General features: G+C 37.9%; 1 protein-coding gene and 1 long non-coding RNA gene across 2 annotated transcripts; one reads left to right on the plus strand and one right to left on the minus strand.

Moving 5' to 3' along the window:
* Positions 1-1,012: 1,012 nt before the first annotated feature.
* On the minus strand, positions 1,013-12,402 carry dek (DEK proto-oncogene). The gene is made up of 12 exons (XM_023270515.3): positions 12,275-12,402; positions 9,658-9,819; positions 9,273-9,371; positions 8,626-8,735; positions 8,209-8,303; positions 6,328-6,457; positions 5,784-6,134; positions 5,116-5,274; positions 4,851-4,941; positions 3,396-3,538; positions 3,239-3,307; positions 1,013-1,684 (listed from the first exon to the last, which is right to left on the minus strand). Exons 2-12 carry the CDS (start codon positions 9,779-9,781, stop codon positions 1,673-1,675), a joined length of 1,383 nt encoding a protein of 460 aa, XP_023126283.2. The 5' UTR covers positions 9,782-9,819; positions 12,275-12,402; the 3' UTR covers positions 1,013-1,672.
* LOC129349579 (uncharacterized) lies at positions 11,288-12,921 on the plus strand. Its single transcript, XR_008602637.1, has 2 exons — positions 11,288-11,428; positions 12,681-12,921. It is a non-coding gene; the product is annotated as an uncharacterized LOC129349579 (long non-coding RNA).
* The last annotated feature ends 949 nt before the right edge of the window (positions 12,922-13,870 follow it).

The raw sequence follows: 13,870 nt of genomic DNA on the forward strand, positions 1-13,870 counted from the left end.
TTCTCTCTGGTTCAGGTTTGGCAGAGGGCGTCCCACAATCCTCTGAGCTGTCTTTACCACCCTGGCCAAGTCCTTCCTGTCCTGTACCGTGCAGCTGCCATACCTGATCACCATACCGAGACAGAGAATGCTCTCTGTGGTGGTTCTATAGAAGTCTGTCAGCAGCCAAGAATGGAGTCCAGCCCATCAGAGGAAGTGAAGTCTTTGCAGGGCTTTCTTTACCAGGTGAGAGGCGCTCATCACACGTTTTGGATCACATTTTAGTCACTTTGGAACTGTTTGTGGTTGTCTTGCATAACGTAGTTTTTTTTGCTGTGTTTTTGGTTGTGTTGCAGTTTTGGGGGGTCAGTTTGCGCTGCGTTCTGGTTCTTTTGCATCACATTTTAAACTAGAAAAGCACTCAGAGAGCGCAGTACTCCGCCAAGGCTGCGATCTGTGGTAGGATCGCAATCATGTGATGGTAACATAGTGTTCACTTGTCACAGTTAGTGATGCCGCTATCTTGCAATGATACAGAAATCTTTAAAAAAATTAAAATAAATTGTAGATCCAGACTATAAGCCACATCACTGACAAAATCTCATAACTTGGTCCTTGTGTCATTTCTGACCTTCCCTGAAAATTTCAGTCAAATCTTTAGTCCGTTTTTGAGTAATGTTATGCACAGACAAACCAACGCTTATCGTCACAACTACGCCACATTGCTTGGGGGAGTAAAAATTTGTGTTTCTTTACATTACGTTTTAATAATTGTGCAACTTTTTGTGGTTGTCTTCCATCATGTTTTGTTTAGTTTGCAGTTCTTTTTTTGGTCATTTTGCAGAACATTTTGGATTGCTTTCCATATTTTAGTGGGCTTTGTGCATCTTGTGGGTGTAGTTTTGCAAAACTGTGCTTGTTATACATCACATTTTGGTTGTTTTGCAACATTTTGGCTAATTTTGCATACTTTCATGGTCAAACGGATGAGTAAAATGTTTCAGAGCAGAATTCAAACCACTTCCAGACAATGTTTTTCAAAAAGGTAGCATTTTAATCAGTGAGTAAATCATTCAGCACACTTCATGTGACAATTTTAACTAAATTAATGAGAAACAAAGCATCCTGAAGCCGTTTCCTGAATGGACAGTGTTAATCAAAAATATCTTCACCTAGTTAGAAACATATGTACAGACTTTTATCCAGAAACAAACATGAAGAACAGAGTCAAAAGCAAAGATCAGCTTCAATTTTAATGAAAATAAAGCAGATGAATTTTTCCAACGTCCAAACCACTGCTGTTCGGTCTGACATGAAAAAACTTTTGCAGATTTTTCTGCTTCATGAGGCTGAATGTTTGTCAAACTGAAGCTGCAGCGACAAATTAAACAAAGCTGACTGTTTAATCCTGGTTCATTTTTCTTTACACATTTTAGTTTTTCATGAATTGCTTAAAGTATAAAAAAATACTTTTCTTGTCTACAAGTTTTGTAAGATAATTTGCTACTTAATCAAATCCTTGTTTCGGACTCGACACGTGTTAAAGTTCATGAATGCTGCAGAGTTAAAGTGAAAAGCTCAACAGAGTCACACATAAAATAAAAAAAACATCAACAGCTGAAAACAAACATGATATGAAAGCAAAGAAGTTTTCTCCTTGTGGAGTTCTGCAGCAACTTCGTTGTCCACGTCTTCATGTGATGAGCTGCGAGGAAACATTCAAAGCATCAAATAAAAAGTCATACTCAAGACGAAATGCCTTCAATAAGTTCTACAAGTCAACAAGGAGGACATCTGTGTCTATCATTTAATATTCATAACTATGTCTAGATGCGACAGTCCAAGATAAGGGAAAATCAAATCGAAACTACAGATTTTTTTCATTTTTGCTTGTAAAGGGACTTAAATAACCAACAAAATCAACTTTGTATCGATGTGCTCACAGTCAATATTCATGTTTTTGCTGTCAACTCATTCCTTTCCCCGTTTCCAAGTCACGTTTGGTATTCTTGATAAATTCATGTTAAAGTGTCTCTTAACTCCAAGGGATCCATTTCCAAGTCCTATATTAAGTTCTGAACTTTTGAAGTTTGGCCTTTGGAACTGAAAGTAAGCCTCGTCAGCTATCTGTTTTTATCTGGTTGAACTTTGTGCTGATGAGCTGCCAAACCCTGAAGATCATTTACAAACAGCAGCTGAATGTTTTACATTAAATCACACTACTACCTATAATTTTTTTACCTGAATGAAGAATATTTAATTTTCAAAAGTAAATGTTAGTTTTCACTGTCTTGTGTAGTTTTAATACAGTTCGATTAGATCTAGATATCATTTTGGTACTATTTTCTACAGCCTCTTTGCAGAGGAGTCGGCAACTAAATGTTTTATATTTGTGCACCAACCTGACTGATTATTTGGTTTATAAAATGTCAGAAAACAGTGAAGGATTTCAGTTTCTCTGAGAAACTGAAATCAAATCTGATTGCTTGAGGCATCTTTTTTATGGATTTATGCATAAAATAAGGAGGCAAACATAAGGTTTCCCTAAGTGAGTCATCCAATCTTAAAGGAATTTTAAAAATAAATGAAAAAACAGTAAAATGACACCATTTACTAGCAATAAAATAAAAAGAATCGTCACTCATTCTTAATCCAATCTTGGTAATCTTGGACACAAGCTGAAACTTGGTACATTTACCCAACAGAACATCATGCCACAGATGAGTAGTTCAAAGACCACCAAAAAGTTTAAAATCCAACGATTCTTTCTGTTTTTACAGTTTCTAGTCGATAAATGGTGTCATTTTGGTAATTTGAACAAAGTAAACTTTAAAACACCTTTAAAATCTGGTCTATCAATCTATCTTTTGTTCATCAAACAACTGTTAATATGGTCTGTAAAATGTTTTAAAAACTGAACATTCTCAGTCTCTCAGAGCCCAAAGTGATTGATTTCAGTGTCTTGTTTTATGGTTCTATGTCCAAATCTTGAATATTTAATATGCTGCGATATAAAAAAAAAAAAAAAAAAAAAGCTTAAAATTTTCAGAATGAAGAAACTGAACTCCGTATGTTTGGCTTTTCTTTTTTTGCTTAATGAGGTTTAGTTATCACATGCTAGGACAGCAATAATCTGATTTTAAAAAACATTTTACCCCTCCTGATGTTATTAGAAAATGTACAAATGGTCACCAAACGTCACCAAGAAGAACTAATTGACCACAAACCAGAATAAAGAGGACATATAGGTGTTACTCACAGATTTGACTGTCTGTTTGATGTAGTCCTTCTTGCTGGTCAGGTCGTGGTCTGGGTATGTGTCAAACACCTGAAACACAGGAGTGAAGCTGTTTTCTAAAACCACAGGAATAAAGTTTGTTCACTGATGCTGGCTGCAGGATGACGAAGCGTCTCACCCTCTGGCAGATCTGCTTCATGGTCATCTCCTCCAGGTTGGCTTCCTTCAGGAGACTCTGCACCGTCTCCTTCAGCTGCTCGTCGCTCGGAGCTTTTTTTATCATCTTGATGAGCGGCTCGTCGTCGTCCGAACTGTCCTCCGCTGCAGAGAAACGCATGAAGAAGAAATAGAATGAGAGGTAAAACTCTCTGCAGACAGTCAAAGTGATCATCAGTCTATAGAGCTGTTCCTAAACTCACTAACATGTTCATATCAGCCAGCACTTTATTAGGAACACCTACTTATTCAATCATATGTAGCTGCAAAGTTCATATCAAACATCAAAACAAAGCTGAACTGATTATTCAGTGGATTATTTTAAATGTCAGAAAATAGCAAAAAGTGGGGATCTGTGCTTCCGCAAATGTCTTGTTTTGTCAAAAGATATTCATTTTACCGTCACAGAGGAGGAAAGAAACCAGAAAACATTAACAATGAAGAAGCTGCAATCACCGACTTTAGACGTTTTTAATAAAATATTACTCAAAAAGATTAATCAGTTATCAAAATAGCTGTGAGTTAATACTAATCAATAACTAATTGATTATTCATTGCAGCTCTATTCAGTAGCAAGCAGGATAATTGAGCTGCAGCTTCTGTAATGTTATTAGCTTTGAAAAAAATGATCCTGCAACTTAATCTAACCTATATTTTGGTAATTAAATGCTTCTTTAAAGCAAAATAATAAAAAATATACATATTTGCAGATTTTAGCCTCTCAAAAGAGAAGATTTGCTGATTTTCTGCATCTTATTTCATTATAAACTGAGTATTTGCAGAGGTTTTTTTCTACTTACACTTGATCAAAACAAAACATGAATTTGTCACCTGCTGCTCAGCATATTTTTTAAAATCATTTTATTGAGGGATTAATCGAAAAAAAAATGTATTTGTTAATTGCTATTAAAGGCATTCATTACTAAACGGCAACTAATGATTTTCACTGTGGATTACTTTCAGGATGAATCAGTCAGTTGTTTGGTCCTTAGAATGTCAGAAAATGGTGGAAAGTGTGGACTGGCGTTTCCTTAAATGTCGTGTTTACCAGAAAATATTTACATTTAAAAAGCCGCAATCACAGAATTTACAAAAATATTCAAAAGAGAATAATAATCAATCATAAAAATATTTAGTGATTAGTTGAGTAGTTGATTGGTCATTGCAGTTCTTCTATGAACTCAGCACAGACTAAATTCTTCCTTTTGTAAATGTTTGTTTATTAACAGACGTTCCCTAAACGTCTCGCACCATTTGTGATTATCAGTGTCTCTAAAGCACATTCCCTGCTGCTGTTTCTGAACTTTTATTTTGCTATCATGCTCTATAGTCAGGACTAAAAGGCTGAGACTGATTAAACCACATCACTAAACTAAACAGTGAGTGAACCTGAATAATCTGACTAAAATGCTCTCACCTGTGTTTGTGTTGGTCTTGCTGTTGCTGCTGCTGTCGGCCTTCTTTGTTTTAGCGGCAGGTTTGGCTGCGGCACTTTTCTTCTTTTTGGGCTGCAAACCAACAGAAAAGTCAGGCAGTGGAGAGCTGAGCTTCAAACACCCAGAACAAAACACTGGAATTACATCCAGAAAGAAAACTGAGAGAACATCAAACATGCAAAACATTACAGCCTACTAAAACACACATCTCACATTCTTCGTGCTGTTAATCTGAAAACGACTCACTTTTTCATCATCATCACTGTTGGCATCAGACTCCGACTCGTCTGAAGCTTCCTTTTTCGCTCTCTTTTTAGGAGGACCCGTCTTCTTTGCTGGAGCTCTCTGTCTTTTCACCGGTTTCTTGGGTGCAGCTTTCCCTCTGCTGGACTTGGATTTGGGAGACTGACACAGAAATGGTTTCAGACATCACATTTTGTCACAACAAACGTTCAGCTTTGTAACACATAGCAGCTTAGAAAGAAAAAACGATCAGCATCCCATTAAAATGTGGAAAGCTTAACATACAAACTAATCCCGTTTTAACAAGAAACTTCTTATCTTCTATAACATGAAACACATATTTGAAAAAGGAAACCGTGGAGAACAAATAAGTTAAAGAATATGACTAATTTACATGATTTGATTACACAAACTGATTATCTGTGACATATAGTATGGTAATGTCATTAAAAAGCAAAAATATGATGATATAATGAGCTGTTGAGGTTCCATCTTAAAACTGACTGTTTCTCTGTTCCTGGTGTCTCAGCTACAAACTTCCACATCATTCAGTAAACAAACTAAAACAGAGAATTCAAAATAATCACATCAGTGATTAATCAACAGGTGATAATTAACTAATTAATGAGCTCCTGCTGGTTTAAAGAGGGGTGTATCAGGTTTATGCTCACCTCATCATCTTCATCATCATCATCATCATCATCATCATCTTCGTCCTCCTCCTCTTCGTCTCCAGATTCGTCTGACTTGTCCGACTGGTCCTCGTCCTTCTCTGACGGTTTCTCCTCAGCGTCTGATCCCTCAGCCTCAGCAGAAGCTCCGGCCCTCTCATCTTCCTCGTCATCATCCTCGTCGCTGCTCGAGTCCATGACGATGGCTTTGGATTTGCTGCCTGCTTTGGATTTCTTGGGGCTGGACGACGAGCTGCGGGCTTTAGGTTTGCTCTTCTTCTTGGACTTGGCCTTTGAGTCGTCGCCCGACAGCTTCTTCTTGGATTTCCTCTTCTTCTTCACGAGAAGGCGCTGCAACATGAAAGCAGGCATTTCTACAGATGGGCACACTATGAGGTCTCAAACTCAATTTTCTTTAGAAATTAACCCCAAAAATAAACACACAATTAGTCTGGGATTGAGGAAAAACTAACTGTTTTCTACTGGAAACACAATTCAGTGACAGTAATCTGTCGAATAATTAGAGCCACAGATGTCAGCTCACCTTGCCGCTGTTTTTCGGTGACACGAGGAAAGTCAGGATCCTGTCCACTAGATCTGAGTGGGTCCCTTTCTTCTCCAGATCCAGAACGCTGCACATAACCTTCAGCTTGGGGTTAGTAAAGTTTGAACTCCTGAATTAAAAGAAGAGAAAAGACAAAGAGAAGTCATCAGTTTGTCCTAGACAACATCCGTTTCTGAGGTAAAGAGGTTTAACCGAAGATAAATCTAAGATATAAAGAACGTTTATACTCCGATCTTGTTGCTCAGCTCAAACAGAAGGTGTACTGATAAGTCAAATATCTGATAATTAGCAATTATCTGTAATCACTGCTCAGGAAGTTCCACCTCCAAGTATAAATCTACTTATTGAACAAGGCAGAATATTTATTTTCAATGCCATTAGCAAATCTTTAAAAAAAAAAAACAATCTGGTGACAGTCAGTTTAAAAGTTAAAATATCTGAAGCACTCATGAGAAAAGTAAAACAAAACCGTAAATATTATTTTGTGTTTCAAAATCACCTTCAATCAACCATGAAATGGTGAAACAAAGGATTAGGACAGTCAAGGGTTTTATTGTCAGTTTTATGAGTTGATCACTCCCTGTTTGTGACATTTCAGTTTTGAAATTTTAGCAAAAGTCTGTAAATCCACGAATATCTGTAAAACCTGACAGAAAATGCAAATAATTAGGACAGCCACAGACAGACTTCCAGCACCATTCGGACTAGGTTTGTGACATTTTGAGGGTGGCAGATGTATTTACATCACCAAATTCACTATGACCTCGGGATGGTTTGATTATCAGCCTGAAAAATTATCAGGGCCATTATTTTTATTGACCAATTATCTCTAAATAAACTGTGGTTTCATCATGTGTCATGTCCCATCCACAACTCTATCTGATTGGTTACAGGTCACACTAAAAACCAATCACTGAAAGTTGCTGTTTGCAGACTGAGCACTTTATAAGACTGTAGCAGCTCTGGTGAATTAGCAGAGCTGTTTGAATAGAATAGAATAGAATAGAATAGAACAGAATATTCTTTATTGTCATTATACAATGTATAACGAGATTGCAGAGCTTCTCCTTTGAAGGTGAGGTAGCAGCTGTTGCTGAAGTTGTAAGAAACAACACAACCTTCCACAGCTGCTCAGTTTCACCTGAATAATCCACCTGTTGGTGTCAGTGCAGCTGGAACTGATTCTACTGATGGTGCTAGGCTAATGCTATAACTTAGAGATTAGCTGTGCCTCTTAGCCCATGGCTAACGCTATCTGAAGCACCATAACAGCTTTCTAAAGTCAGATTTACTAACAAATTGCTCTAAATGACAGACACGTCTCTCTAGCAGAGACACAACCTACAAAAACTCAACAAGAAGCACAGCAACACAAATCAGGACACTAGCAGCTTTCACAGTGGCAAATGCTACGCTAAAAGCTAGCAGATGCAGGCGCAGATTACACTGAAACAGAGTCTGGAAAACAGTAACTATAAAATAAAACAATGTTTTAAGATCTAGACCTTAGTGGAAATAAAAATGACAAACCAAAGAAAGATTAAGAAAACAGAACTACAGGAGACAAACTAATCGATTTCAATCAATCGATCAATTAGTAAACACAGGAGAACATCGTAGCATCACGTAACACTGTGTTGTCACCCTTCCCATTTCTATTGTACATATTTAGTTAGAGTAATCCTTAATGAGGTAATCTGGATTCAAATGTAAGGTTCTATACTATCTAATGCTGGTAATAAATAGCCGCCTTTCTTGATTTGACATCAGCCCTGAAAACCATATCAGTTGAGCCCTATTAAAAAAAAAACTCATTCTTGTAGTTTGGGACTGAGCTTTTCTCTCTGAAGAGAAACTTACTTGAGAAGTTTTTCTCGTTTTTTGTTGTACTGTTCGCTGTCGGCATCAAAAGGAAATCCGTTAAACAGCCGCAGGTTCTTCTTTAACGTGGAAATCTGAGGGGGGACAAACAATAATCTTAGTCATGTCAGGAGACTTAAAATCCTGCTTGTACTCATGTAACTTTATGTTTTCAAGCTAACATTTGAGGCCATGTAGTACAGAAGTATAACAGGAGCCTGTGATGAGAGTTAAAGATAGTATTTTGGATTAAAATTTGTCACATCAGATTGTGTCAGCTCATCTGTAGAAAACGGTTAGTGGGGTTTAGGTTCTGTGTCTTCAGCATCTTAGGCTGTTTGGGATAGACGTAGTAAGTATGAAAAACCGAGACTTTCTCATTAAATGCTCTTCATTTACAGATTTCGATGTTCATACCTTTCCTGGTCTGTCGAATAGGATGGCGTGCAGAGGTTTCAGATCAGCCGGTTTCATCTTGGTGATCTGGTAGCTGGTGCGAGGAATATCTCCTAATTTATCTCCACTGCCTGAAAATATCAAAAGTAAACAAGCTCACAGTTTTCATACACCAAACGGCCTGCAATCTAATGCTGAAATAGGAGCATACATTAAACTATTGTTTGACACTTTACACAAGTTTTAGATTCATTTACATTCACATTTTGGATTTACGTCTCAGCTGCTGTTTTTAATGGTGAATGGGAAATACAACTGTGATCTTAATGGACGAAAATATGCAAAAAGATGTTGGTTTGTTTCTCCAATCTTCAAAAAATATATATAAATAAATAATATTGTGAATATTTAGATATCCTATTGTTTTTTTGTTTTTTTTTACTGTTAGTCAGGAAAACATCAAAACATCTGTAGAGAATAATGAGACATTTTACACACTGTTCAGAAAATAAACATCTGTTGGATGCAACCTTAAGTTCTATGATGGAACAATATAATCTCACCTGAAGTTTTTTTTTTTTTTTTTTTTTTTTAGCATTAATAATTTGACAACCCGAAAAGAATGAAACAGCTTCGTAAATCTACTCCATAATAAATATACTATTTACCGTCTCCAATCTTGAGCTTCTCCATTTGCTTCGGTGCCTGGAAGTCGAGCCGTTCTACAGTCTTCTTTGTCCGTTTTCCCTCGACGATTTCACCCACAGCTGCAGCAACACAGTGGAAATAAAAATCAAACAGCATTCCTGGGTTCCATCAGACAACAATGACACAGATGACCAGCAGAAATCCTTTTCCTACATGCATCTCCAGTGTAAACGATGTGACTTAATTAACTGAACTCTGCAGCAGCTCCAGTTTCTGTAAACCACAGACTGAGCATGCCGTATGTCCAGGAATTATTTAATATCAAAGGCCAGGTTTGTGAGTCAGAGTGGTTCTAGAGGTCGAACCACCACAGACGGATTCAGAAAACTGTCTGATTTCTGTTACCGGATATTTTGGAGCGGCCCTTGTTTGGACTCGCCTGGTCCTCCTGCGACGTCTCCCGCTGGTCCTCCACTTCTTCCTCGGACACTGCAGAGCTGTCCATTGCTTCCTCCGCCACGTCGCTCATATCTGCTCTGTAGCAGTCTCACCCAGTATCAGATAAACCTGACACGAGAAAGACAACATGTTTACAGCAGCAATGAATACCAACAGGGGTCTGTGATACAAAAACAAATAAAGTTCTACCAATCTCTGTTACTGTTATGAAAATTATTGTATTTGATGACTGAATGCTCTTATTCATTGTAATACTGTGTGATGTGTGCTAAAAGAGGAACAAGGACAAAAGCTGCTTGCACAGGAGTTTGCAGGATAAGAAACCAGTCCTAGCCGCCCGCAGCGAACTAGATAACACATACCAAGATGTGTAACTCGTGCTTATGTGCCTGTATAAAAACTGTGCTATTTTCCATCTTTACCGGTCACTTGTTCAGACTGTGCTCTGTTCACGTTGATCCCTTACACAAGGAAAACTCTGCTTTGACTTGAGAGACGACTCTGAGTATTTATTTGGAGAAGTCAGGACTCCACTGAAGAATTGTCCTGACAGTTATCCTTCTAAAAAAATCAAGTTTTGTAACCCAAAAATTGTGTTTTAAAGGAGTTGAATTTAAAACAACCAAAGTTTACCAAAGCTAAGACCAGGTGATTTTATCTACATGGGAATGGTAGGATAATGTATGTTGCAGAGCAACTGGATTTCTCTTTATTCCATATGCCCTGTAACATCTGAGATCAAGGTTTTAGACAATCCATCCATCACCTATACACTGTTTATTCCTCATTAGGATTGTGGGGGGGCTGAAGTCTATCCCAGCTGACTTTGGGTGAAGGCAGGGGACATCCTGGAGTCTATCACAGGGCTACATATACAGATAAACAATCACACTCACATTCACACCTACAGACAATTTACAATCACCAATTAAACTCAGCATGTTTTTGGACTACGGGAAGAAGCCACAGAACCCGGAGAAAACCCACACATGCACAGGGAGAACATGCAAACTCCATGCAGAAAGATCCCAGACCCAACCAGGGATCTTCTAGCTGCACGGCGACGATGCTAACCGCCGAGGATTAGCACTGAGGTGAACAAACTAACAGAGGATTTAAATTTTACTTTATTAAATGTGTTTCAGACGTATGCAGAATGTACACTAATAATTTGTCAAGTCTAAAAATTAAAAATCATTCATACATCTTTCACCAGGTAAGTGGTTTTACCTGTAAAAACAAACACATTTTATAATGGAGCCTGGCAGCTTATATCTTTACTGTGAATCTTCTCATAAACTCAGCAGTTCAAACTAAGAGATGTGACGACCCTCCACCAGTCCACCAGGTGTCCCTTTGTTTTGCTAGAGAGGCTGAGTAGAGGGTCATCAGTTGATTGAACCACACCTGGGTCCAGTTCTCAGGTACATAAGGCCTCCATCATTCTCAGCGTCGCTCTATGAGAGGAGTTGTTATCTCCAGGAGCACCAGCAGCACAATTTCGGGGTTTTGTTTGGTTCTTTAATGCATAGTTTATTTTATTTTGACTCTATTTTAGTCACCACACAGTTGTCTCCGTGTTTTTGTTACAGTTTTGAGCCAAGTTGTAACACAGTGGATTTAAATTTCCCTTAATTTTTTAAAAATATAAATAGGACTGTAGTGCTGACACTGATGAGTCTAACAAGGCATCGTCCAGCTGCTATCCACAAACCAGGTACTTGTTTTTTTGGCCACAAAACAGAATTTTCAATGGATTTTAGCAGCTGGGAAGTCTGTAGCTAGAACTAAGCACCAGAATTTCAAGAGGTTCTTATCAGATGACAGACTGTAGTACTGAGCTGGGTTACACTACACGACGGATAAACTAAGAGTTTATTTACATTTCACTTCACTAAGTGTTTTTAAGCAATATGCAGAATTGTATTATTCACTGTAAGAATTTCTTAAGCCTAAAAATGAGATCTTTTATTTTAGCAACTGAGTGCTTTAGTCCATGAAAACAATTTTAAAAGGAGTCTGGCAGCTTGGACAACACTACCAGCTTTACCGTGAATTTCCTGTTAAATCCAGCTCTATCGAGTGTCTGCAGAAGGAGCACCAGTTTCAGACTTTTATTTTAGTCTAACATTAAGATCTCAGGTTTTCTTTTTGAATCCTTCTTTCTTCCCAATAAGATGTGCATGCGGATTGGCGCGCTGCAGCTTTAAGCTTTCAAACCCGTTAGCGCGTTAAGTTAGCCCTGTAACAGTCTGAGCTACAAACCGCAGCTTTCACTCCCTATGTGCTGCCTCTCAGGTGTCCATGGATGGGTAAACTGCTGTTTATTAGTTTGCAGCTGAGTGTAAATATTTAACCAGACGATAACTAGTAGTGAGCTCTGCGCGCAGTTAGCAGTCGCCTGCTAACACGGATGTTAGCTAAAATAATGTTCAGCTGCGCGTTTATCAGATACAAACAGCGACACGGAGCGACTCTGACCCGCGACAGACTCCGCTCACAGTGCACCGAACTGCCGCAGTTTCCCAGCTGTGCGCCGGTGACCCAGTTAGCAGAACTTTACCTGGTTTCACTGATGGAGCTCCGAGATGCGCCTCAGCTGTCAGCGTCTGTTTTTCATTTCATGATGGCGGTTTCTCAGGGGGGCGGAGACTAACGCGGAGGCTACTTCGGCGATTGGACCGAAGCCCAATGACGTAGCAGTTCTTCGTGTTGTTACTGGCGAATGGACCCATGTTAGTGTCGCATTACCGCCCCCTGCTGGCACTGCTGCCATACAGCAAAATTTAAGAAACACAACAAACATGCACATTTACACAATGCATAGGTCCAAGTGTCAGTGATCACAGCTGAATTCACTTTGTTTGCAGTGTGTTTTTCTTTGCAGCCTACGTTTTCAGTACAGGGTGGGCCATAAGTGTCCGTACATAGGAAAATGTCTAATATATATATTTTTTTTTATGTTTCAGATACCTTAGAAGATGTGTTTGACGCTATCTTTGTGGGCACTTGAAGGGAATGGTGTATCAATCAGGTGAAGATACGAGACCTAAATCCTCTCAAGGAGCGTATCACCAACGCGACTACGAGCTTCAACTGTGCTGATGCAAGTTCATCAACAGTGGAAAACACGTATTAATATGTGTTTTCAAAACAATGGTAATCATATAGAGCACATTATATAAATAAAAACGGTTGTCCAACATAAAATATTTATTTTTCCTATGTATGGAAACGCATGGCCCATCCTGTATAGTCTTTAAGTATTTGTTTTGGATTGTTCATAGAGAAAGAAAGGAAATATGTTACACTTCAACTTGGAAAAATGCAGTTACTGAGGTTTTTTTAATTTTAATGCATTCCCAACATGCTCAGTTTGTTTTTGTTTTGTTTTTTTCAAGTTTCAATCTAATTTAAAAATTTTAAAGATGCTTATTTCAAATATGAGATGTGAACAAATACTAAATGTTCTCAAAGCCACAGAAAATGCTCCATCATAACACAAAGATGAATGTACTCAAATCAACGTTATTGAGTGTCAGATGACACGTTTTCCCTACAACATTCCAGTAACCATCCAATAATGTTATCACTAAACATTATGAGAATATCTTCAGTTATCCTGCTTTAAATAAAGAGCATTTTGGGAGATAATCAACAAATAAACTTCTCACTGAATGTTTTAGAAGAAAATAGTGTACAGCTGGGTAGGTCCTTAGGTTGTCCTTACAAATAATTTCTGTTCACACATCAGTTGGTTTGTTAAATCAAAAGCTGTGACAGATTTATTAACACAAACATTGAGATAATCTGAGGGTGAAAATTCACGTCATTAACATTCAGACTGAGTATAAAAGTCAAGTTAGTATCAAAACATCACAGTTTTATTTAGGAGATGAACAAATGTGTATAATGAAGCAATTTATAAGACAAAGTAACTTCTGGATTATATTAAAGAACATTTTCTAGGTTAAAAAAAAGCTATTTTGTATCAAGCAGTAATTTCATGTAAACTTTGCTTTTGCTTCTCTTTAAAATGCAGCAAAATGGTGCAGTTTTTCTGTTTATTTGTGAATCTGGATTGAGCCTGTTACAGTAGTTGTATGGAGGACCAAACCTGACTTAATGAAAATGAATAAATGAAGGGTTAAAAACTTGT

The sequence above is a fragment of the Amphiprion ocellaris genome, chromosome 9 (assembly GCF_022539595.1).
Source record: "Amphiprion ocellaris isolate individual 3 ecotype Okinawa chromosome 9, ASM2253959v1, whole genome shotgun sequence".
Taxonomy (NCBI): Eukaryota; Metazoa; Chordata; class Actinopteri; family Pomacentridae; genus Amphiprion; species Amphiprion ocellaris.

Coding starts and splice junctions, on each gene's coding strand:
- dek (XM_023270515.3), bottom strand. CDS start 9,781: ATGAGCGACGTGGCGGAGGAAGCAATGGACAGCTCTGCAGTGTCCGAG. Junction 6,135..6,327: donor CACCGAAAAACAGCGGCAAG/GTGAGCTGACAT, acceptor TTCATGTTGCAG/CGCCTTCTCGTGAAGAAGAA. Junction 5,275..5,783: donor ATGATGATGAAGATGATGAG/GTGAGCATAAAC, acceptor TTTCTGTGTCAG/TCTCCCAAATCCAAGTCCAG.